At 44.5% G+C, this 25,356-nt stretch overlaps 1 protein-coding gene across 2 annotated transcripts; it reads left to right on the top strand.

The window, feature by feature from the left end:
- Nucleotides 1–9,160: 9,160 nt before the first annotated feature.
- On the top strand, nucleotides 9,161–24,498 carry Tmem19 (transmembrane protein 19). Of its 2 annotated transcripts, none has more exons than XM_051176230.1 (7): nucleotides 9,161–9,209; nucleotides 9,314–9,464; nucleotides 12,592–12,705; nucleotides 18,749–18,886; nucleotides 19,563–19,817; nucleotides 22,024–22,233; nucleotides 23,730–24,498. In XM_051176230.1, the coding sequence occupies exons 2-7, from the start codon at nucleotides 9,335–9,337 to the stop codon at nucleotides 23,891–23,893; spliced, it is 1,011 nt and encodes a 336-aa protein (XP_051032187.1). In that variant the 5' UTR covers nucleotides 9,161–9,209; nucleotides 9,314–9,334; the 3' UTR covers nucleotides 23,894–24,498. The 2 variants fall into 2 exon arrangements, with proteins under 2 accessions (XP_051032187.1, XP_051032188.1); XM_051176231.1 differs by having other exon boundaries at nucleotides 9,163–9,196.
- The last annotated feature ends 858 nt before the right edge of the window (nucleotides 24,499–25,356 follow it).

Raw genomic sequence — 25,356 nt, forward strand, 5'->3', positions numbered from 1 at the left:
GTTTTTGGTTTTTTTGTTTTTTAAACTTTTTGTATTTTTTTTTTTTTAACCAGTCAAAGTAAGCTTATCATGGCCTTCCTTATAAGAACATTGGACCTAAAAGTAGGTTGTAAAATAATTGGAAAATAATATTTTGAATGTGAAATGACTTTGAGACTCCAAGCGAGGTGAGGCCTCAAGTACCTCAGACTGGGAAAAGCCGGTGAGCTATACTCGGCTTCTCCGGAAATAATGCAGAATTTGGGATCTAGCTTTTACTTTAACAAAATTAATAGCTAAGTGTAAACTATTCTTTTTTATAATAAAAATACTGGATTTCCATCTTCATAACTGATAAATTAATAAACACATTAGACCTGTATGCATTTATTCCTTATATTGATAGCAAAATTCTTAAACTGTCATTTCACTTTTAAAACTAGTTTCTAATAGCCTTTTATATGTCAAAAATAGCTTTTGGCCCTCCACTTGATAAATCACAGTATAATTTTGTCACAGGAAAGTACTTTGGCTGTTATGTTAAGCTAAAGCAAACTCAATTTATATAACCCATCAACTTGCTTTTTCTTTTTCAATCAACCTTAATTCATAATGGAAATGAAATACAGTTCTATAAAACAATGTGTGTCTCTGTAATAAAGCTATGCAAATGCTGGTTACTTATAAAGTACAAGTATCGAGTTTGTTCCTCTGGCTGCCACTTGCACCTTGGAAAGGCCTGCCTTATGTCACTAAATGTTCAATTAAGAGCCCTTCCTTTAAAAAGCTTCGGCCAGGTAATGTAAAAGTGGACCCAGATAAGCGAGTTATTTAGTTCTGCTTCGTCTTTGTGAGATTACCATATGGCAGTAGCATGCCTGATCTTAAAGAACTATTAATCTTTCCTTCAAAGAAATGGAGTTTTGATTTTTGCTAACTTTTGTGTTTCTTCTTTTTTTCCCCAACCTGCCCATCTCTCTTTAGTAAGTAATGTCTACCCTGCAAACACAATGATAGGAAGTGTCTCTTTTAGTTCCCATGCGAAACTTCTACACGCTTTACAAACCTTTTGCACGTGTGATAAGCCTTGTTAGTTAGACTTGAGTATTGGATGTTATTCCTAACACTGTTTCAGATACCTGTATATCATCTTGAATAGCAACAGCAAATACACTGACTGTACCTACTTAATATAATCTGGGTAACTAACCATACTAACACGACCTATATTCTTCCAAGTGTAAACTTTCATGTGGTTGACCCGAATATCACAAGCACCAGCCACTAATTAATGTGGTCCAGTTACTACCTATATACAGTATCTTTATAACTTAATATATTTTCAAGTCATAAATATACAACATTATAAAATACAACCAGCTTTTGACAAGTTACTTAGTCTTCGTCCTTATATATGTTACATTTTAGTTTCTTTGGGATTTTGTGTGCCAGGGATTAAGCCCGGGGCCTTGTGCGTGCATACTCTACCACTGAAACATACCCCCAGCTTTTTTCATTCACTTCTATTTGATACCATTGAATAAACAATCCTCAGCAATTGTAATTGCCTGTGTGTTTCTCCATGTTATTCTCCTGACAACATGCTTCAAAATTACAACAGCTCGGTTGTACCTCACAGAGCTTCTGTTTAGCTAATGTGTCTTACAGGCTACTAACCTTTACAAGGGGGTGGGGTGGGGGCACAGCGGAGGTTAGGATCCTGATGTGAAGACGAATACCTGCGGGGTGGAAGATGTAGCTTATGTTTAGCGTGCATGCAGTCCAGAGCTGAAACCCCCGCACCAGAAAGGGGGTAAATACAACACTGTCTGCCCTTAAGTTGCTGCAAGCTTTCCAAAAGAAACAGTGTTTGGAATATAAGGTAAATTCCATTAAGAAAACAAAAAAGGGTGTAAAATGCTTTCCTACACACTGTTGAGTTGCAACTCAATGGAAAACATAGCAACTTTAGACCTTATAACAACCAAGTGATTTTCTTTTGAAACAAAACATTTCTTCTGAGAATGGCTTATCAAAGGAGCATAGAACGCTAGAGTTTGGTCTGAGCTCAGTGTTACTTGGGTTGTAAGACATTGTACCCTTTAAAAGAAAAAACTTACAGAATTGTAATGATAGCTTTGAAAGAAAAACATGGCTATAAGTAGGTCAAAGCTAAGTACTGGAGTATTTGGAACTTGATGTTTTGGGGGGAAATAACCCTAATGACAGGTTTCTGTTTAAAAAAAAAAAAAAACTTTTTTCCTGTTTCTGTACAAGCTGGAGCTGGATGCACGCAAGAAGGTATCTTTGTTTACTCACTGAAACATGACTCTGTGCTTCGTGCACCAGAAATAGAAATGCCCGTGGTCTGGAATGACCACGTGTCTTTGGCCTCCAAATCCACTCTGCCTCGTGGTTTGACCCTTTAATGTATGTTATTAAAATAGGAAAAATCATGTGTTTCTGAAACAAACTTTAAATGTGTTATAAAGAGGTTTATGGCACCCTTGTTGATGGTGTCTAGGTAGACTTCATTATGTTGTTGTTTCTGTGTTAGAATACGGGTAAATTTTAATTTTGATATCATAGAGAAATTAATCTTTATATCAGGAGTGGGATTTTTTTGATAGACAGTTGGATACTTTATAAAGTCAAGGATTTTGTAGTGTATATGAAACAACATTGTACTCACAAAAATGTATTTGAAATTTGTTAATATTAAAATGTTTTTTTCCCAAGGAATTACTGTCATCTCTTTTATTTCTAGAAGGTAAATATTTCCGGAAAGGTCCTTACCCTAATTTGACACCATAGAGTCTTCCTTCTCTCTAAGTTGAAGCACATTGTAAAACAGGTAAAAATAAGTGATGCCTTAATGACAAATTAGTTTCACATTGCTACTAAATATACATTATTATACCATTTGAATTGTTTATGCATCCTAAGTTAGATACACGAAAGACTGTAAAAATCCTTGTGGGGTTTGGCTATAGCTGAGTGAGTGGCAGAAGTGCCTACCTACTATGTACAAGGTTCTGGGTTTGATTGCTAGCATTGAAACATAATTAAAAACAATAACTGGAGCCGTGACATATACAATAATCAAAGCATCAATTTAACAGTATTCTTTAGTGTTCTAATTACAAAAACAGTACTTAAACATCTACTAAGAGATACTTAGCATATAGGAGGAACAGATGAGATGTAGTCCCTATTCCCAAATGTATAGTAGGAAAGTATTTCCATTCACTTTCCTCGTCCTTACTATTCCCCACTCTTAGGAATTAAGTGGAATTCAACAAATTGGTTTTCATGCTCCCTGTCTCCTTAAAATTTGTTCTCTAAACGTTAAAAAGAATGAAATTCAGTGTCAAGAGATGATATATATGTTTGACATAAGCTTTCAGTTCAGTGCATTCGGTAGCAAGCATTGCAACTCATCTCCGCTACGTGCTCTTCGTCCTGTGAGACTTCTGTTTTATCCCCTTAGCTCCCCGTCTTTCACAGAGGTCCCTTCTCACCCTCGCATACATGCTCACTTGACTTTTTGGGTTTTGTTTTGGTTTGTTTGTTTGTTTGTTGTTCTGGCGGAACTAGGGACTGGACACTGGGCCTCCTCCTACCCATCAGACCAGCGCTTTGCCATTGAGCTGCCGTCACAACCAAGCTTCTTGTCACCACCTTTCAAGTGGTGTCTGTCTCTTTCTCCCTCTCTCCTCCCCTCCCCCTCCTCCTCTCTCCCTGCCCCCTCCCTCCACCATCGCTACACATGAAGTGATAAGTGCCTTTCTCTTGGAGTCCTGTCTTATGTATGCATACATGTATAGCTTACTCTTCCTGTAAGTGTTTCAACATTGTTTTCAATCCATGTTCCCTTAAGGCGTAATGGTGGGGTTAATTTTGCTTTTGACTTTTGTGCCACAAAAGGCCCTATATGTATTAGATGCTCAAATGTTAGCAGATTTCAGAAAATCTGCACCACTTTTATGGCCGATATTCACAAGATTGTACTTATATGGGGTGGTAGTGCATGGTCTTTAATCGAAGCCCTCAGGAGGCAGAGGCCAAGGGATCTCCCAGTCAGGTCACGTGGAAAGTTAAAGGACAACCAGGTAACTCTACATATTGAGTCCCTGTCTCAAATAATAGTTATCATGATCGACGATGATGATAAAAAACAAAGCACTTTATATCCACTGTTATTGCACAACAGTGCATTTTCCCTTCGGGATAATTTTCGTAGTTGTTAAGTACTCAATGTCTGTCCTAAAGAAATCCCTACTTCTTTACATCAAAGAAAACTTATATAGTTCTTTATATTGTGAAACTTAAAGCAACAATGGGCTTTCAGTATGTTCTGTGGTTGTGAAGCCCAAATGTCATACTTCCCATGAGAAAAGAATGTATGCTAATGATAAAAGTAACCCTTGGGACGATTTGAACAACCATTCAATTTTCTTAACTTCAGAGGGCCTTTAACAATGCACTTGCCACTGACCTGTGAGGGTTCCAAATTTCTCACCCTTAAATTTAACTGAAGGTATCCATGCAGGCCCAGGGAGGACACGTGTACGAATACCTTGAATTTAGGAAAAGCTTAAAGAGATTCTGTTGTTGGGAGGCAGAAGAATTTCCTCAGTGGCTGAGAGTACTTACTGCTCTTGCAGAAGACCTGAGCTCAGTTCCCAGCGCCCACGTGGTAACTCACAGTCGGGTGCCTGTGACCGGTTCCAAGAGACCCAGGGTCCTTTTCCAACCTCTGAGAGTTCCTGCACACACATCACACATTTATATATATTTAAACCTACCTACTTACAGGTCAAAATTAAAAAAACATGTAAAGAAGCTCTGTTGCTTGAAAATAGATTTTGTTGGCATTTTTCGATCGGTAAAATCTGTAAAAATTTTGAATTAGGGTTAGAGAGATTGCTCAGGGGTTAAAGAAATGATGGCTGGGCTTGGTGGTGCACATCTTTAATTCCAGCACTTGGGAGACAGAGACAGGTGTGTCTCTATGAGTTAGAGGCCAACCTGAACTACTTTGTGAGATCCAGGCCAGCCAAGGCCTTATAGTCTTTAAAAATAAAAATGGAGCTGGGTGGTGGTGGTGGTGGTGGTGGTGGTGGTGGTGGTGGTGGTGGTGGTGGTGGTGGTGCACGCCTTTAATCCCAGCACTCAGGAGGCAAAGGCCAGAGAACCTCAATGAGTTCGAGGCCAGCCTGGTCTTACAGAGTTCCAGGACAGCCAGAGCTGTTATAGAGAAACCCTGTCTCGAAATGGCCAAAATAACTAAGTAAAAATAAATAAAAATCTTAAAAATAAAAAGGACACTTAACACTTACTGCCTTTGCAGAGAACCAGTGTTCCGTTCCCAGAACCCATATGACACGCCTCTCAACTCTGTGACTGCAGCTACAGGGTCTCCAATATCCCCTCCTGGCCTCTGAGTGTGCCCACACACATGTGCATACGTACTCACACATACACAGAGACAAACATAATCACATAAATAAAAACACATCTTAAAGTGTTTTAAATACTTTGAATTAACAGATAAGAGAAGGGCTGGGACAATGGCTTAGCAGTTAAAGGTACTTGCTGCTCTTGTAGAGCAGTTCCCAGAACCCACATGCAGGATCACAAAAATGTGTAACTCCAGTTACTCCAGTGTAACTTCTAGCTTCCATGTGTACCAGGCACACACACAGTGCACATGCATACATGCAGGGAAAATACTCCTAGACCTAAGACAAAAAATAAATCCTAAACATATTAAGAATACTTGCAGTATGTTTTGAGAAATAGTTTCAACGTTCAAAGTAGTCTCAAACCAAACTGCCTGATTTCCTACCTTAGCCTTTATGCTGCTGGAATTCTCGCCACAATACCTGCTAAGGGTATTTTCTTTTTCCTATATCAGTGTGATTTGAACAAAAATAACCCCCAAAGGCTCATATATTTGCATACTTAGTGCCCAGTTCTTCGTAAGCTGTCTGGAAGGACTAAGGTAAGTGGCCTTGTTGAGGGAGATGTGTTCCTTATTGGAGGTGTGTCGCTGGGGGTAGGTACACTTTGAGGTTTCAAAATGGAGCCGGGCTGCCTGCCTGCACATCAGAGAGTAGCTCTCAGCCACCTCTCTCTCCAGTACCTTGTTAGGTTAGGGTTGGGTTTGTGCCATCATGCTTCCCACTACAGTGATAATGTCAGCAAGCCTCTGATTAAATGCTTTAAAAATAAACAAATAAATAAGAGTTGCGGTGGTAATGATGTCTCTCCGAAGCAACAGAATCGTGACTAAGACAAGACCAGTTTGTTTTATTGCCTATCAGCAAAAGGGTGGGGCTGCAGAGGAGTGACGTTTGCCCAGTTTAACACAAATCACAAAAAGACAAATTGCAGCCAATTTTCCAAAAATGGGTGTGGGAGAGTGTGCATTGGAAGAGTGGTTTCTCTGTGCCAGCTCTTCCAGGATTCTTTTGCTGAATTTGAGCTAGGACCTACCAAGAAGCCCGTGTAACACCATGTGCTTGAACACAGAGGGGAGGCATGGCCTTTGACTGAGGAAATCTCATGTGTACACAGAGACGGGTTCACATAGGCCCTCAGTCAGCACACTCCCAGGATGTCTGCACGCACGCATGCACGCATGTCTCTTTGCCCATGAACATGGAACTCTGCACTTGCTTGTGAAGTTCCTGAATATTATACCTGAAGGTGCCTGGGAAGCTTGGGATGGGTGTCAGCAACTCCTCTGTCTGAGTCACTGATGAAAGTATGTTTCAAATATCTGGTTAAGCAGGACACTTTTAGTTACATGGGAAACCTCCTTAACTGGCGGCTGGGGTGGGGTTGGGCGGGGGAGAAACACTCATTTGAAAACACATTTCACTGGTACTGTGATTTCCTGTGTAATTTTAGGCAGACCTATACTGAGAGGGGACAACCCTGGCATCCTGACTGCACACTGATGAGCCTAGGGATAAGGCTCACCGGGAGAGCAATTACCGGGCAAACCTGAAGGCCTGAGCTGACACTCCAGTACTAAAAAAGCAAGCAAGGAACTAACTGACTTGAGTTGCTGTCGTTAGATGACCAGGTAATGACGTGAGACCTCGGTTTTCTTAGAACAATCAGTAACTGATCAGACAAGGTCATCCTGTTGACTGATGAAGGCCAAAAAAAAAAAAAAAAAAAAAAAAAAAAAAAAAAAAATACTAGCCCGGGTTATAAGTTTTCTAAGCAATGCAAACCAATTTTTTTTTAATTAAAAATGATCTTTACCTTTTGTTAGTAACTTGTAACCAACCCAGTAGTCTGGCAATGCAAACAGTGGTCAGGTAATTTGACAGAGTAATACAGTATTTACCTATGCAGAACCGATAAGAGGGTATAAAATGAATTTTGGTAGAAGCCACTATTTGTGTTCTACCGAAAGAAAATCAGTCTTGGAGTATATCTTGAAATTTAAAATAGTATGAATTTTGAATAATGCCCTCCAGCAGTGGAGGTAAACTTTATTTTTAATATGGTTTTTCGAGACAGGGTTCCTCTGTGTAGCTTTGGAGTCTGTCCTGGCACTCACTCTGTAGCCCATACTGTCCTGGAACTCACAGAGATCCACCTGCCTCTGCCTCCCGAGTGCTGGGATTAAAGGCGTGCGTGCCCCACCAACGCCCCGCAGAATGTGACTGGGTTATGTCACAGTTGTGTACCACACCTTAACAGTCCGGTCACCTCCGTCACACAATAAATAGCTGGAAACTATGTCATTATTAGCTAGTTACTGTTCACTCAGACAAGACTCATAATCTACCTCGTCCTCCTATATTCTGGGATTATAAGCATGGGCCACATCCAGTGAGTTCTGTTTTGAAACCGAGGCTGGGCAGAGAGCACTTGTGCAAGCCCGAGAGCCTGAGTTCGAATCCCCAGAACCAGGTGAGGGCTGAAACAATTAGGACCTACCTATAAAAGGTGCCATCCGTCACGGGACTCAACACAGACCGTCCGTGGACAGGATAGTGCGCTGTGTAAATGACTTGTACACACCCTTGAAAGAATGTGTGGGGACAGACGCATGCATCCACAGTGTGTTACAACAGTAATTATGTGAACACTCGCTCGGGAGCCGGAACCAGGCTTACCTTTACATACCAAGCATCATGCCAAGCTGATGCTCTAAACCATTTTCTAAGCAGTTCTGCTTGTGCACCATAAATTCCTTCACGTGACACCACGGCACCTGGTAAGAACTCTTCGTGGTGAAAATCACAGCCCACTACCGGTTCTAAATTCACTCGCACTCCATCATCCAACCCATCCGTGGCAGGTATCAGCATCCCACGCCACAGTTGCTGGCGACATTTTTTTATTATATTTATTCATTCATTTTCAGTGCAGGACGTCCACAGTTGCTGGAGACATTACTTATTTAGTTATTTTTATTTATTTGTTTGTTTGTTTATTTATTCACTCATTCATTCATTCTTCAGTCTAGGACATCCACAGTTGCTGGAGACATTGTTTATTTATTTATTTACTTATTTTTATTTGTTTGTTTGTTTATTCGCTCATTCATTCATTCTTCAGTCTAGGACGTCCACAAATCCTAAAACCTAGCTGTCCCGTCTATCGTTTATTTATTTATGTTTTTTTATTCATTCATTCATTATTCAGTCTAGGACGTCCACAAATCTTATTTAATTTATTTATTCATTCTTCAGTCTAGGACGTCCACAGTTGCTGGCGACATTTTTTTATTTTATTTATTTATTTATTCCTTCTTCAGTGTAGGACGTCCACAGTTGCTGGCGACATTATTTATTTATTTACATATTTTTATTTATTTGTTTGCTTGTTTATTTATTCACTCATTCATTCATTCTTCAGTCTAGGACGTCCACAAATCCTAAAACCTAGCTGTCCCGTCTATGGGCGCGACGTGCCCAGCAAACGCGAGCCTGGAGCGCTCCAGCCGGGCTTCGGCCTTGGAGGGTCACGTGAGCGGGGCTGGGCCGCTGCGCGTGCGCGCACGGAGGCTGGCGGTGCCGGGCCGGCTGGAACCGGACGGCGGGGCGGCGGGGCGGGGCGGGGCGGGGCTCGGCCGGCCGGGCCGCCCATTGGCCGCCGCGCTTCCGTGCGCTCCGCGTCGGTCCCTCCAGGTGCCGAGACACCGGGGTCTGGAAGTTTCGCGTCGACGATTGTGGTCTGCCGTTGGGTTGGTGGAAGATGTTAGCATTTCTTTTTTGCCACTAAAGGAGTGTTGTTGCAAGAACGTAAAGAGGCTTGGTTCATCTGAAATGTTTTTGTTTTTATTTTTTCCCTCCTCCCCCAGGTGCTCGTAGCTTTATTTTCCATGACAGATCTTGACGACAATACATGCAAAAAATATATAAAGATGATTACTAATATCGTAGTGTTGAGCCTGATCATTTGCATTTCCCTAGCATTCTGGATCATGTCAATGACCGCTAGCACCTATTATGGTAAGTAGAAGTTGTTCTAGAAGCTTATGGGTGGAATTTAAAAGTACCACTGCCCAAATCCAAGAAGTACGCCCTGTAAATGGTTAATATTGATTTTGGGTACTACCATAACCTGGATCTAGTTTGCTACCCTGGCCAGATAAACAATGTGTTTAGTATTTTGTGGCCTTTATGATTGTTGAGCTAATATTAATTATACCCGTTTTCTGCCTCCCAGTTGCTGGGATTCACGGCACTCACTACATGATGGTGTTTAAGGATTATTTTGGTTTTGGTTTTTACATAGCTGGGAATTTTGCATGTTCTGTGCAAACGCATTAAACTCTTTGTTGTTGTTCTCTTGTTGGGATTGTTTTGGGGGGGAACGTTTTGTTGTTGTTTTGTTTTGTTTTTGAGACAAGGCTCCAGCTGTGGCCTTGGCTGACACCACACTCTTTCTACCCCTCTCTCTATGTTCTGGAATTATGTGGGTCAACACATCCAGTGAGTTCTGTACAACTTCAAAGCAGGGACTGAGGCAAAGCTGTGAGTAAAGCACTTGCTGTGGCAGCCTAAGGACCTGGGTTTAAATCCCTAGAACCCACCTGAGGCCGGGCACAGTAGCACCCATCCATAACTCCAGTGTGAGGGCGGTGGGAAGCAGACAAGTCCCAGGAGCCCTTGGGCCATCTCAAAGTTATCCTGACTACACACACACACACACACACACACACACACACACACACACACACACTCTGTCTGCATACAACATGGCACAATTACACATGCACTTTTTTTTTTCTTTGAGACAGGCTCTCTCTATGTAAAATAGGCAGACCTAAAACTTAAAAAGAGATCTGCCTATTTCTGCCTCCCAGATGCTGGGATTCAGGACGTTCACTACAATGCCTGGCGCACACACACAACATTTGCTTTTGAGTTTTACAGCTGCCTTAGAACATGCCTATAGAAACAACTTTTTTTTTCTAAAGACTTAGTTATTAAGTTATTTATTTATATGAGTGTTTGCCTGCATGTTGTGTATGTGCACCAGACGTTTGCTGATGCCCAAGGGGTCGGTCAGAAGAGAGCATTGGATCCCCTGGAAGTAGAGTGACAGATGGATTGTGAGCCGCCACGTGGGTGCTAGGAATCAAACCTGGGTCCTCTGTGAGGACAAGTGCTCCTAACCTTTGAGCCAGTTCTGCAGCCCATAAACTTTCTACTCATCACTACAGAACTGGGATAACATTGGTCAGGGCACAGTCCACAGCTGAGGGACGAGTGGATGAGAGAGTGAGAATATTCGCTCCTGGGAGTGGTTGTGTCTTGGTACTAAAAAGGAGGAGTCCTCTGTTAGCTGCATGCAGGTGGAGCCTGAGCCCCCCCCCCCTCCCGGAATGAAAGGGAAAAGACACAGTTTACCATTTACTGTTAGTGAGAAAGGACATAAAAAGAACCACCAGCTCAAACATAAAAATCAAGGGCGGGAAAAGGAGACAAGGAACCTGAGGAGAATATTTTCAGCAGAGTGCATAAAATAGCCAGCTGTTTTTGGGTTTGTGTGTGTGTGTGTGTGTGTGAATAAATGTTCAGTCAATAATAAAAAAAATTATTAGACACCCTCAAAAATTGCTTACCTGTTTTCTGCCTCCTGAGTGCTGGGTTGACAGGTCTGTGCCAGTACTCAGGAATGTGGCTGTGAGCAATAGTTCCATGTTTTTTCCTTAGGATAAAGAAATCCCTCAGCAGTAGTCTCTATCAGGTGATGAAGCGTGGTGGGAAATCCGTGGCCTGTTTAAAGGAGATCACCCCTGTTTCTTCGCCTTCAGTTAGTTCTGCCATGTTTGCGAGAGTATCTAGCTTAAACAAAATGAAGAATCAGAACTTTCACATCAGATTCTTCTAACTTTTACTATTAATTCAAAAGATTTAAAGACACGGTGTTAGCCAAACAAAACAGCTGTGGGGCTTGCAGTCTTTGGGTAATTTGACTTCTAACTGTTGAATCAGATTTGTTGCCTGTCAGGATATTATTATTTAAGATAATCTCTTTGAAAGAGAGAAATAATTAGATGCTGATAAGTTTGTCTCAAATTTAATATATGCCTCCTTTTCCTGAACAAGGAGGAGCTAATGGGCCCCCAGACTGATAGCTGGGAATCCAGCATTGGACTGACTCAGACCCCCTGAACATGGGTCTCAGTTAGAAGGCTTGGGCTGTCTAAGGGATCTCAGACAGTGGAACCAGGATGTATCCCTGGTGCACAAAAAGACTTTGGGAGCACATCCCCCATGGAGGGATATTCCCTTAACCTAGAGGCAGGAGGGAGGGCCTAGTCCCTATTCCAAATGACTTGACAGATTTTGTTGATCCCTCCTGGAAGGAATCATCCTCTATGTGGAGGGGGGGGGAGGGTGGTGGTGAGGAGGAGGGGTATTGGAGGGTGGGAGAGAGAGAGAGAGAGAGGGAGGGAGAACTGGGATTGATATGTAAAATAAGAAAAAAATTTAAAAAAATATATGCCTCCTTTTAAAAAAAATTAAGGAGCCATGTGTATGATATTATCATAAGAAGCTGTAAAAGGTTTTCAACACTAACATAGCTGAGTGGGCCTCACCCCGGGAAGATTGTTCCTCTGACAGTATTCAAGTTTGGACATAAATGTTTTCCTTGGGCAACCGCATCAGTTTCTCTACTTAGGATAATATTCTAATCCAGAACTCACTTTATGAAAGCTTAATGTTAAGAGTGACCTATGCAAGATTCTAGCCACCTGTTTGCCCCAGCCAAAGAATCTGTTTGCATTTTGGTACCTGCTAGCAAATGGAAAGTCAGTTTTCTCCAATGGTGTTCCTCTGCATATATCATATCGGCCACACTATAGGGCAGGCCCAGTGCCCAGGGGTAGTTGGCTAACAAAATGAATTTCATAGTGCTGTGAACGTTTTCTTCATTTGTGTGTGTGTGTTTGCTTGTTTTTAGAGAGTCACAAAATATGAGAGATGGGGTGATCAAAGTAAATCGTGTGAAAAATTTTTAAATATTTAATCAATAATTTTTAGGAGATTAACCTATTGCAGATGTCACACTGTTTTCCCTGTTTATAATTTCCCAGCCCATTTCTCTGCCTCTCTAACTTTCCAGGTAACTTGCGGCCTGTCTCTCCTTGGCGTTGGCTGTTTTCCATCGTTGTTCCTGTTTTGATTGCCTATAACGGCTTTAAGAAGAAAAGTCTGGACCACAGTGGGGCTTTAGGAGGTATGTTTTAATTCTGAATGCTTAAAACAATCATGTCATAAATAAGTTATTTAATCTCATGTTTTCTGAATTCTGATCATGAGTGAGTGTATTTATTTATTTTTAAAAACTTTTTGAAAGATAGGTTCTCACATTGTAGACATAGATGACTTGGAACTCATTATGTAGACCAGGCTGGCCTTGAACTCACAGACATCTGCCCGCCTCTGCCTCCCTAGAACTGGGAATTAAAGGCATGGGCCACCAGAACTGGCTGTGACCGAATTTCGACCTTGTGCGTCTCAGTGATTCAGCATTGCCATTCTGTAGAACTGCAGAAACAGATACCCATTCCACTTTGTGATCGGTGTGAGTAGGCGAACAGGTTTGGCCTCTGTGGACCTTGACCTTGGCTCGTCTGTACTTGGTGTGGTCTCCTACTGGCAGAATTGCTGGACCACTCCTCCGGTGTGAAATGGAGGAGAAATAACTCTTGGAAATTGCTACCAGTGATCTCAAATAGCTTGGTTCAAACCTATTCTTCTAGGTGGCTTTTTAGAACTGAATTGGGCACAGGTTTTTATGTTACTCTTTAGCTGGTCTTGAACTCACAGACATCCTCCTGCCTCTGCCTCCCAAGTGTTGGGATCAAAGGCGTGCGCCGCCGCCTGTTACTTATTTTTTATTTATTGAGCACTTACTACTCTGCGCCACTGCTCCAGAAATGGGGAATGAAACCGTGACCAAACAGAACGCTTCAGCTCTCTTCGGTCTTTTATTTTGCTTTACTTTTTGTTTGCTTCATTTTGGTTTTGAAACACCATCTGAACTGTGTAGCTGAAACTGGTCTCAGGCATGGAGTCCTTCTGCTTCAGTCTCTCAGGGACTTTGACTGTTTGTGGCTGGGGGCCATTAGATGAAATGTACGCAAACTTTTCAGACAGTGTCGAAGTTTATGGGGAAAAAAACTGAAAGCATAATAGAGAGTATATGTTAGAAGATACAGGGTGATTACCGCCCCTAGGCAGGGCCCTGTGGTTTTCTCTAAGAAGGCAGATTGGAGCTATGACCCAGAGAAGCCAGCAGGAATGGTGAGAAGCAACTCTGGGTGAATCAGAATCTGGGGAAGCGAATAGGCTGATCCATGTTGATTTGGGGAGAAATCACTTAACACCAGAAACAGACGACCGCCAGCAGGTTCCTGTCCCCAGGGTGCCTCCCGGTGCTCTCTGTCTCTGACCAGGAAGCAAGAGAGAGTGCTGGGGTCTGGGACCCCAAACCTAGTTCCCCCAAGTCACATTTGAACCTGTCCCCACGCCCCCCAATGGGTGTGGTCAGTGCAACAGGTATGGGCGGGGTGGATATCTCACTACAAGTGCATAAGCCCTAACATGTGGATCCAACTTGTTCAAGAGTAAGAAGAAAGCTCAGTCGGGCAAGTGTTAATAAGGACAGGGAAAGTAGTCAGAGAGAAAGCCGCAGAAATAGGTTAGGGTTGAGCAGGTCCATCCAGGCTGGTGTCCTCTGGAAAGGGTTTTGTCTCAGAGCAGGGAGGATTTCTAGCCTCAGATCAGAAGACCAACCTGATGTACCTAGGCAAAGAGAGTGTCCATAGTCACCAAATGTTCAAGACACCGAGGCGTGTGGTCCCTCTAAATACTTCCCATAGGATGAAGATCATTCCTGCTAGCCTCTCTTGAGGTCACCTACCCAACCTTCAGAGTCAACACTCTGTCCCCTCTGTCTGTGGCCCTAAACGAGGTAAGACAGGGTGGTTGGTTAAAGAACAAGTGCTAAAAGCAGGCAAGGCCCACCTGAATAGAAACTGTGCCTGCTCCTGTTTCCTGTAAGGGGTTCCCAGTGCCTAGCCTGGAGAATATACCACAAAATTAATGGAACAGGAACACCATGCAAACTCACTGGCCTGGTACCTTCCGGAGGCCAAGGGAAGAGCCCTGGCATGTGCTGTCATGGTGTTATAGTTCTGTAAAAGTAAAAGTGTGATTTCGTTATTGTTGTTTCCCTCTCCCCCAACCCCCGGCCCCCAAGGGCTGGTCTTGAACTTGGTGTAAAACTTCAGTGTGTGTCTGTGTGTGTGTGTGTCTGTCTGTCTGTGTGTGTGTGTCTGTCTATCTGTCTCTGTGTGGGCATGTGCTTGCTGAGGCCAAGAATGTAGAGGCATTGACCCCTGATCTACAGTGATGACAGATGGTCGTAAGCTGCCGGATGTGGGTGCTGGGGTCCTGACCTTTTGTCCTCCGAAGAGCTGGAGACATCTGAACCATCTCTCCAGCCCCCTGAACTGTGTGTTTTTTCTTGTCTGTTTATTGTGAGGCAGGGCCTCAGGTAGCTGAAGCCGGTCTTGGTGAACCCTACAGAGTTGAGGACAGCTTACGGTCCTCCGGCTCCCACCTCGAAGTGCTAGGATACAAGTATGTGACATTGAACCAGTTTATGTGGTGCAGGGACTCATTTATTTGTCATCCTGCTGGGACTTGGCGCATGCAGGCAGACATGGTGCTGGAGAGGTGGCTGAGAGTCTGCGTCCAGCAGTGACAGTGATGTACCCGCCAGGCTTGCACTTTTAAGACCTCAAAGCCCACCTCCTAGTGATGTACCGTCTCCAGCAAAGCCACACCCACTCCCTGTGGACCTGCGGGCAACGTTTTATTCAAACTAGCACACTTTCTCATGTGCCCTTGCCTTGGTGTTTATTACCCGTGACTTACAGCAGGAAGGGTCAATGCCTTGAAATTCTTTCCTCTCCACCTGTTTACTGGTTGGCGGCGAGGGTAATGAGGACATGTGGGCTGAGGGGACAGCCTTTAGGAGTCATTTCCCCTCGACCAAGGGTGCCAGGCCCCAGGGGCCAAGCCCAGGTCACCCAGTGGCTTCACCACCAACCATCTCGCCAGCCCTCAAGTACTTGAAAAGTCTGCCTGGGTCCACCCTGTCTTCCTCAAGGGTCCCTCTGAGGGGTCCCCTGTCTGGTCTGTCACCCCACCGCTGGGCATCAAGGGGTCCCCTCACTCTGCAACTCTGGGGGAGGAGGATCCCCCTGGGGCACAGGCTGGGGAGACTACTCTCCCCTCCCGGCCGAGATGGAATTTGGAAGCTCTGAAGTGTTGTTCACCTAAGAATTCCGATGAATCCTGACTGACTGACCGCCACCGTTCAAAATGAGTTACCAGAAATAGCCAGCGTGGGACAGATGGATGCGACTCTAAGCCGATTACTTCTTCTAGTCAACAGTTTGTGAGCAAGATCCCAAAGCACTACCCTCGAGAACCTGAAAATCAAAGGGGAAGATGACAGAGATGGAGAGAGAGACGCCTCGCTGTCCAAGCAGGGCATCATATGGCCAAATCCAGCACCGGAGACTTAAAAAAAAAAAAACAAAAAACAAAAAAAACACCTCAGTGTAGTTGGGGAGCTTAACAAATTGCTGGGAGGAGAATTCAATGTGCTTGGAGTTATTGAGGAGGTCTGTACATACTCTGCCACCATCCATGTCAAAGAGTCCCCTCCACTAACGAAGCTTTGCCATCCAGGATCGAATTGCAATCCCTCCCTCCATCCCCCACCCCCAGCACAGCTGGGCCTTCTGGTAAATCTCCTGATGCTGGCTCTCAGTGAAAATTCACTGACCGGTTTACCAGATGAGCTTGAGGGTGCTTGACCTATGGCATAATAAACCAAAAGAAATGCCTTCAGTGGTGTGTAGGCTAGAGCCCTCCCCTCTCCCCCAAACCTTCCTATAACGACCCTGGAAGAGGATATTAAAAACCTGCTGAAACTCACTCGGGTACACGAAGCATCAGAAGAGAACAAAGTCAAACAACTGTCCAAAACCGGTGAATTGTGGAACCTCACTGCAAACCTGGATGTAGCTCACGATGAACAAGCACGCCTTCCAGAGGATGCTGGAAACTGCACACAGATAAGCAGCCTTGACTCCCAGCACAGTGGACCTCCCAGACACAATAGGAAACGGGCCAATTTAAATCTCCTTGGCCTGAGACACAATAGGTTGTCAGCAGTCCCCAGGTCATGAGCACAGGCAGTGGCTTGAAACAGTAACATTTCCTCTCTGGGGGTGTGGGGGGGGGGGAGAGACACAACTTGAGAGTACACGATGCTTCCTGTGGTTGCTGTTGCTAGGTTGAGATTACTGGATAAAGGGTCCATCGTGATTATTCTGAATTACCACTACCATAGGACAAAAACCCAGACAGTCTGACTCTTGGGGCCAAATCTGATTATCTGTGGGTTTGCCTATATTGAGACCTTTCCTAGAATAAATATATTTTCCTAACTTAGGGGAAATGGGGGAGCATGTTGAAAGGTTTTTTTTTTGTTTGTTTGTTTGTTTGTTTTCCTTTTCTCATTTCTGAAAACCGCAGATCCACAAAAAAATTAACAGAAAAAAATATGGCAAATAAATTACACAAAAAGACACAGTCTATTTATGCTGAAGTCGTCATTGTATCATTTACTACAGTAGGGACACTTTTAAGGACTTCTCCCAGGTACAAAGAGATGAATGTGTCTCTCTGAACGCTGCTGTGTGTGTATGTCTGAAGCTTATTTAACAGTGTCTACAGTTTTGTAGACCTTGACCTACCTTGTGCATCCTGGGCTGCTGGGGTCATCACACTGTGCTGTGTCACTGAGGAACTAAATGTACTTCCCCCATGTGTGGGGCCGTGGCCTTTAACCCCATCCTCCCTTTGCTGGTGGGTGGTAGTACAGCTCTGGGAAACGGGCACATGTTGTGATCCTTTGTCATAGAGATTAATTATACCACTTTGTTAATCATCTTAAACGTGGAACTACGCCCTGTTCTTGTAGTTAGTCTATGTGAGAAGTCACATCATCATTAGAAGCCGTTTTGATGAGCACAGACTCTGAGAAGCAGTAAAAGTCCACAGGGTCAGGGGGTCCCCTCCTCTGGGCAGAGCTCAGGAAGTGCAACACCCTGCCTAGGATATTGATGTTTAATAAGGATCAGGAGAAACAAATAGGCCAGATAGATGTTTATTCAGGGAGAAATAACTCACAACATAGACAGATGAACACCAGCAGGTTCCTGGTCCCAAGGATGCCTCCAGATGTACCCCGTCCCCCTGTGTTGCAAGCAAGAGAGCTCTCAGAGCCCCCTCCTCAGCCTTAGTTCCCTCAGATAATGTCTGGCCCCGCCTCCACCTCCAATGGGCGTGGTCTGTGCCACAGGTGCAGACAAGGTGAATATCTCACTACATTAGGACAACAATGGTAATATCGGTGTCACCAGTGAGGAGAGGGTAGCTTGAGGCCACACACCACCCATATGTCACGTGGGTGGCAGAAAGATGCAACCCCAGACAGTTCATCCAGAACATCTGGCTCCTCAGGGTGTGGGGCATCCTCTCCAAATGTGTTTGCTTGTTTGTTTGCATGAGATTCTATGTTGCACAGACTGGCCTCAAGCTCCTAGTTCCCAGACATCCTCCTGCCCCTGTCTTCTGGACAGCTGGCAATAAGGCATCGGTTTTGTATGCTTCCTTGAAATCACTCACCATCAGAAAACTGAAGGGCTGCCCCAAACCAGAGAGAGGTGTAAGAGTCTAAAATCGTCGTCATAAAAGTTCTTGGAAAGCTTGAAAAATTTATCTTTTGACTTTACATTTTAAAGGAAAGTCCCAAGATATAAGACAGGAAATGCAAAAGATAGAAACTTGCAAAACAGATTTACCCTGTGTTCTGACTGAGTGTAAAGTTTGTGGCCTAATGATTAAACTCTCCTCCTCTTCAAATTGAGTATAAGAAGTTTGCCTTAAAATGATCTTATATCATTGTCTGAAAGGAGATCAAAAAAAAAAAAAAAAAATGTGGTTGAAAGCCATCACTTGAAACGGCCTTCATTTTGCAGCTTGGTAGCAACTGGGTTGGAATCATGAACACGTGTTAGAAACGCATGTCAGATTTCAATTTGAAAATAATGAAAAGATCCATTTTTTTTTTTTTTCCAAAACATCAGTTTCTGGATTAACTCTAATTCTGTGCTTCTGTGTGTTTCTTCCAGGGCTGGTGGTTGGATTTATCTTAACCATTGCAAATTTCAGCTTTTTTACATCTTTGCTGATGTTTTTCCTTTCATCTTCTAAACTCACTAAGTGGAAAGGAGTAGTGAAGAGACGTCTAGATCCGGAGTACAAGGAAGGTAAAACGCATTGCCTCTGACATCACTCCGCCTTAACATGAGCTTTCAATCCGAACGGGTCGGGCTGTAAAAACAGGTGAATCTTACTGAGGATTACTTCTGGGTTTTAAAATTCTGTTTTTTTAGATTTGCTTATTATGTATACACCTGATCTCATTACAGACGGTTGTGAGCTATCGTGCGGTTGCTGGAATTGAACTCAGGACCTCTCGAAGAGCAGCCAGTGCTCTTAACCTCTGAGCCATCTTTCCTGCCCCCTGAGGATTACTTTTGTAGCTTAATTCAATTCCTTATTTCTTTTGCACAATAACAAGTTACTGCAGGTTTTTTGGTTTGTTTTCCGGGTTTTTTTTTTTTTTTTTTTTTCCTTTTGGTTTTGCTTTGTTTTGTTTCTTGAGAGACAGGGTTTGTCTGTGTAGCCCCAGCTGTCCTGAAAGTCACTCTGTAGACCAAGCTGGCCTCGAACTCACAGAGATCCAGTAACTGCAGAATTTTAGTGCAGGTCTGCTATAATTTTGTCAATGGCAGTACAGAATGTGGGTAAAGACACCATGCTGCTTTTATTTATATTTTTTAAGCTACTCTACTTTTCTGAAACTTAAAAAAATACATGTTCCTATAACTGAATCTTTCTTCCTTCCTTCCTTTCTATTCTCCATCTGATACCTGTCTCCAGGAGGCCAGAGGAACTGGGTTCAGGTGTTCTGTAACGGAGGCGTGCCCACAGAGCTGGCCCTGCTCTACATGATAGAAAACGGCCCCGGGGAAATGCCCATAGACTTTTCTAAACAGCCCACTGCTTCCTGGATGTGTCTGTCTCTCCTGGCTTCTCTGGCCTCTTCTGCTGGTGACACCTGGGCATCTGAGGTTGGCCCAGTTCTGAGCAAAAGCTCACCTCGGCTAATAACAACCTGGGAGAAAGTTCCAGTTGGTGAGTTGTGTGTGTGTGTGTGTGTGCGCGCGCGCCTGCATGCATTTAGAAGCTAAAAGTCAGGCTTGGGTGTAATTCTTAGGAAGCCACCCACTCTGTTTTTGAGATATAGTCTCTCATTGGCCTGATGCTCTCCAAGTAGGCTGTGCTAGCTGGACGGACAGTAAACCAAAGAAAGGGACAAACCGCCTTACCATTGTTATCACACCCAGCTTTTTACTTGGGTTCTGGGAATCGAACCCAGGTTCTTACACTTGCATGGCCATCCCCTTCCTGACAGGGCCATCTGTTGGGGAACATTATTTTAAGGTGTGTGACTTTTGTTTATGCTGCCTTGGTTTAACGATGTGAAGCTGGGGTTCTTTGTCTAGAGCACCTGAATGGCCAATGGCGAGGCAGGAGGTGGGGCTGGCAAGCAGAGAGGATAAATAGGAGGAGGAGAGAAGAGAGAACAAGGAGAGGAGGTCAGGGGTCAGTAACCCAGCCATGGGGTAAGTGAAAGTAAGGGGTACAGAGACAGAAAGATAAAAGCCCAGAGGCAAAAGATAGGTGGGTTAATTTAAGAAAAGCTGGCCAGCAATAAGCCAATTTAAGGCCAGGTGTCATCACTAAGACTAAGTCTCCATGTGTGCGTTCTTTGGGAGCTGGGTGGTGGGCCTCCCAGAAAAGTCCAAAGAGTAAAGAGCAACAACATCATTACAACAATAGCCATCTCCCCCACCCCAGGTGATGAGTCTTGATTTGAGTTTGCTTAATACAAACTAAAAGTAAAACCTCCTCAATTAATGTTTTCCACAAGAGCCTTTTAAAATTTACATTTGCTCTTCTTGATTTTTCGAGACAGGGTTTGTCTGTGGCTTTGGAGCCTGTCCTGGAACTAGACCAGGCTGGCCTCGAACTCCCAGAGATCCTCCTGCCTCTGCCTCCCAAGTGCTGGGATCAAAGGCCTGCACCACCGCGCAGTGAAGTAATTATGAGCAAAGTATGTGGAAAGGAGGCTGTTAATAGGTTATATGCAAATAGGACTATCTTTTTTTATTTTATTCCTGTGATACTAGGGACACTAATGTTCCCATTAGTGTCTCAGTTTCCCTTCCCGTGGCTACGATAAAAAGCCCTGGCGAAGAAAACATAAAAGACTAGGGTTGATTTGGCTCACACTTCTGGTTTCACTCTGTCATTACATCACACTTGTAGGTTACGGTGCATCAGTACAGGGAAGCCAGGGCTCCAGAGAACTAGAGGCACCGTCTAGAACAGAGAGCCCTAGGTTAATGCACGCCCTTGGTGTTGAGTTGGCTTCCTCTGCTCTTGCACAATCCACGATCCCTGCCCAGGGAATGACACAGGTGTTCCTGCCTCAGTTACCTTAGCCAAGATAATCCCCGACAGGCATGCCCCGGGGACCAACCTCATCCAGTCCTTACTCGGGGACGCTTCCCAGCGGATTCTGAATCCTGTTAAGGACAGTTAAAACCAGCCGTCGATCTAAAACTAACAACTGAGTGCTTTACCACTGCGCCAGCTCCCCCAGCCTAGAGGACTCTTTCTGACAGAACAGCTTGATTTCCCTTGTGAATCACCTGGTCAAACAGTTGATTTCGCAGAAGTGGAGGATGCTAGGGAGAGGAGAGAGAGATGAGTGAACAGCGGAGTCTGCTGTGGCAGTCTAGAGTAGGTGACGAGACAGCTTAGGACATCTTTCCTCTTTAAAAGCTAGACAAGTGGCGTTCGTAATGCTTTTCCCCATAAAGAACGAGGAGTATTTGAGGAGGTAGCTGCAGGCCCGGGATCTAAATATTGAAGTGTTTGCATGAATTCAAATAGCAGTGTCTCTCTCTCTCTCTCTCTCTCTCTCTCTCTCTCTGTGTGTGTGTGTGTGTGTGTGTGTGTGTGTGTGTGTGTGTGTGAGTGTAACTTTCACCCATCAGGTTTTTTGATTTTTGTCTCTTGGGGACAGAGGTGGGTGCTGGGATTGAACCTGGGATCTCATGTCATGCATGCCTGGCAAGCACCCTACCACAAGCTGTATCTCCAGCCCCTGTGTATCAGGTGGTTGGGTTTTTGTTTTGTTTTGTTTTGTTTTTGACAGATCAATCTTTTCTTTAAATTAATTTTAATTAGGTATTCACCAGTGTGGGGTTTTTGCTTTGTTTTGCCTTCTTTGGTTACTCACCAGATGATTTGTCATGCCTTTCTCCCTCAGGGACCAACGGAGGAGTCACAGTGTTGGGATTGGTCTCCAGTCTCCTCGGTGGTACTTTTGTGGGCCTGGCCTACTTCCTCACACAGTTGGTGTGTGTGAGTGACTTAGACATCTCTGCTCCGCAGTGGCCCATTATTGCCTTTGGAGGTCTGGCTGGGTTACTAGGATCAATTGTGGACTCATACCTAGGAGCAACAATGCAGTTTTCTGGTAAGACAGCATCTTATTGTAAGTTTCATTGTTTTGTTTGTTTTTTAGAGACAGGGTTTCTCTGTGTAACAGCACTAGCTGTCCTGGAACTCACTCTGTAGACCAGGCTGGCCTTGAACTCACAGAGATCCACCTGCCTCTGCCTCCTGTGTGCTGGGATTAAAGGCATGAGCCACCACTACTGTCGTCTAGTCCTAGGAAAACAGGACACTTGAATCAGATCATTTTAATTTACCGTCTTTCATTTGTTTTTGCCAAGTGCAATTGGTAATTATACTGGTCTAACTACATGAGTGGCTGCTTCCCCACGGATTATCCCCACCGTGACTTTCTGTCCCTTGATTTGTTTGTTTCTAAAATAAGCTCTTGTTATATTGTCCAGGCTGGCCTTGAACTCCGGCACTCAAGCTTCCTTCCTTCCTTCCTCAGCCTTCCTAGTGTCTGGGACTTCCCTTAGCTGTCACATTAAGTGTTTACTCATGGTATGTGGGAACTGGAGTGTTGGCTCAGCAGTTAAGAATGTTTGCTGCTCAATCAGAGTCATGAGGATCGAAGTCCAGATCCCTGCACCCACATCCAGCCATCCATAGCTCTAACCCCAGTCCCCGGAGACCTGACTCCCTCTTGCGGCCTCCACCTGCACCCACACTGTGCTTCTACAGACAGACCCATGCACAAGCACACACAGTCTTAAACAGAATGCATGTGTGTAAGTTTTAGTGTGCCTGTGTTCTGTTTGTGCTGTTTTTTAAAATGCTGGGAGTAAGCTAGGCATTGGTGGCCCACGCCTTTAATTCCAGTATGCCGGAGGCAGAGGCAGGTGGATCTCTGTGATTTCAAGGCCAGCCTGGTCTACAGAGCCTCCGAGTTGCAGGACAGGCTCCAAAGCTACACAGAGAACCCCTGTCGCAAAAAAAAAAATCAAAACAAACAAACAAATTCTGGGAATAGGTTGTTTATCCGGGCAGAAACTGTGATCAAGCTCTCAATAGATGCAGGATCCCCAGCAGCTCCCTGAAGCTTCTTTATAAGGCCGTCACCTCCCACCCATCCCCACCACCACCCCGCTCATGAGAGCAGGGCAGGCTTGATCAGTTCCTCAGTACTGACTGACACATTGAGTCTTCCATGACCGCAGAAACAGACACGTGAGCCTTCATTCACATTTGCCGCAGTACCGTACTGAGCCCTCATGGGATCCCAGGGTTGTCTTAGGGACTCCACTGGGAAGCCAGGCCTCCCATTTCTAAAGGGACTCCACTAGTGAGGCGTGGTAAAGTCCCCCTACGCAGGAGGGTCTCTTATAATCGAGGACTTTAAGTACAACACCGTATCGGTTGTCCCCCACATCGCTGAGCAGGTGGTCTCCTCCCGAGAGCGCTGGGATTAAAGGCGTGTGCCCCACCGCCCGCCCGCCCGCGCCGCTTGTCTGCCCTTCTTACCAGCTTGTATCTTCCTTCCACATGATTTGCTCCGGTTCCGTCCGTCCGTTTCAGGCCTGGATGAAAGCACTGGCCTGGTGGTCAGCAGCCCAGCCCCGGAGACCAAGCACATAGCGGGGAAGCCCATCTTGGACAACAATGCCGTGAACCTCTTCTCCTCAGTCTTGGTCGCCCTCTTGCTCCCGACAGTCGCTTCGGGGTTTTGGCCCAGAGAATGAACTTTCTTTCCTTCCCAGTTGGTTGATACTGGTGAGTTCAGCCAAATTCCAAATGTGAAGGGTGTTTTTTTTTTTTTTTTTTTTGTCTTTTCCTAGTGAATAATAATTTCGCCAGCCTTGGGAATGGCGGCTCCTCCCCTGTTTTGCTGTGGTGGGATTCTGTTTTGCCCTTTCGGCTCCCTTCGCGGCTGAGGTCTTTGTAGTGAAAGGTGAAAGAGCAGCAAAGTTAAGCTCGTTTTTCCTTCGTGTTTCCTTCTGCCGCATGAAGCTTCTTGGACGACGGAGCTGTTGTTTTCCTCTGTGGTTGTATGTTGAGCTGAGAGTCCAGATGGTCTCTGTAAAATGTTACTTTGTTCAGTTTTTATAAACCAAGCGTGTTGACAGGCTACCACTATGACAGCGTCCCAAAGTTACATCCGCTTCAATGACTTGACCTGGTGCCCTTGGAAGCCCTTCCCATTACCTTTCTAGTCACAACCGTGAGATGAGAAACACAGGCATTGCTACCCCACATTTTCCTTCCTTTCTCCCAGCCAATGATGTAATTGTTTGGGCAGATTTCTTTCCCATCACATTAGGAAATGTGAAGAAAATTGTTGTTTATGTCCGTGCCTTCCGCCGGATGCAGCTATATAGCTTGGTGATAACACTCGTCTCTGGCACACAGTACCCTAGCTTAGACGCCCAGCCCCCAGAGAAAGTTACCCCGTATGCATCCATGTCTTTGAAATACACATGAGAATCTGGATCCATGCTGCCATGTGGGACAGTTAATGAGTCACTGGGAAGTTGGTGCCATGATGTCTTTAATTTACTTTGACTTGAACTTTGAACTGCATTTTGAAAGCGCCTGGAAACGCTGTGGTTTCCCCTAAGTAGCCTTCTTCCGAGTCATGCATTCCTTCTCTTTGTACCCTCAGCCGCTTCTGCTTGTGACTGCGTTCTTTGCCGTTCTTACCTTGCACAGAAGAGGTTTTGAAGGAGCAGGTTATTTCATTAAATACATCCTAAAATGTTCCTCGTCTATTCCTTACCGTTCTTCCTCTCCCCGTTTCCGTCCCTGATAAACTGCTACCCAAGTGAATAAATACCTTACTATTTCTAGCAGTGTCTACTGTCACAGCTTCTTGATTTAAAACCTACCCGATCTGGAAAGAAAATGAAACGGTTGACCCCCTTAGTCCTGAAATCACCAGCTCGGCCGCTCGCCAGCACCAGCTTTTTAACTCTGGGTATACCTTGGAAGCGCCTGGAACTGTTGTAGAAAAAGTGCTCGTGTGTATGGTGCAATCCTATAAAGTCTGCGCATGAGCGTTGTATCCAGGTTTTCAGACACTGTTTGTTGCCAAGGCTCCTTTTAGATCAGGCAGGGTCCTTGTGTGTGTGGCCCACTCCACAGGTGAGTCTCTTCTGACAACTGTGTTGTCAGGCTATGGAGGGTAGGGTACTGGCTATGGAAATGG

Source organism: Phodopus roborovskii, unplaced genomic scaffold (genome assembly GCF_943737965.1).
Source record: "Phodopus roborovskii unplaced genomic scaffold, PHOROB, whole genome shotgun sequence".
NCBI classification, from domain to species: domain Eukaryota; kingdom Metazoa; phylum Chordata; class Mammalia; order Rodentia; family Cricetidae; genus Phodopus; species Phodopus roborovskii.

Bases quoted from the DNA above. Each gene is read 5' to 3' on its own strand.
- Tmem19 (XM_051176230.1), top strand. From the start codon at position 9,335: ATGACAGATCTTGACGACAATACATGCAAAAAATATATAAAGATGATT. The intron at 9,465-12,591 runs GTAAGTAGAAGT...CTAACTTTCCAG, and splicing joins GACCGCTAGCACCTATTATG to GTAACTTGCGGCCTGTCTCT. The intron at 22,234-23,729 runs GTAAGACAGCAT...CGTCCGTTTCAG, and splicing joins AGCAACAATGCAGTTTTCTG to GCCTGGATGAAAGCACTGGC.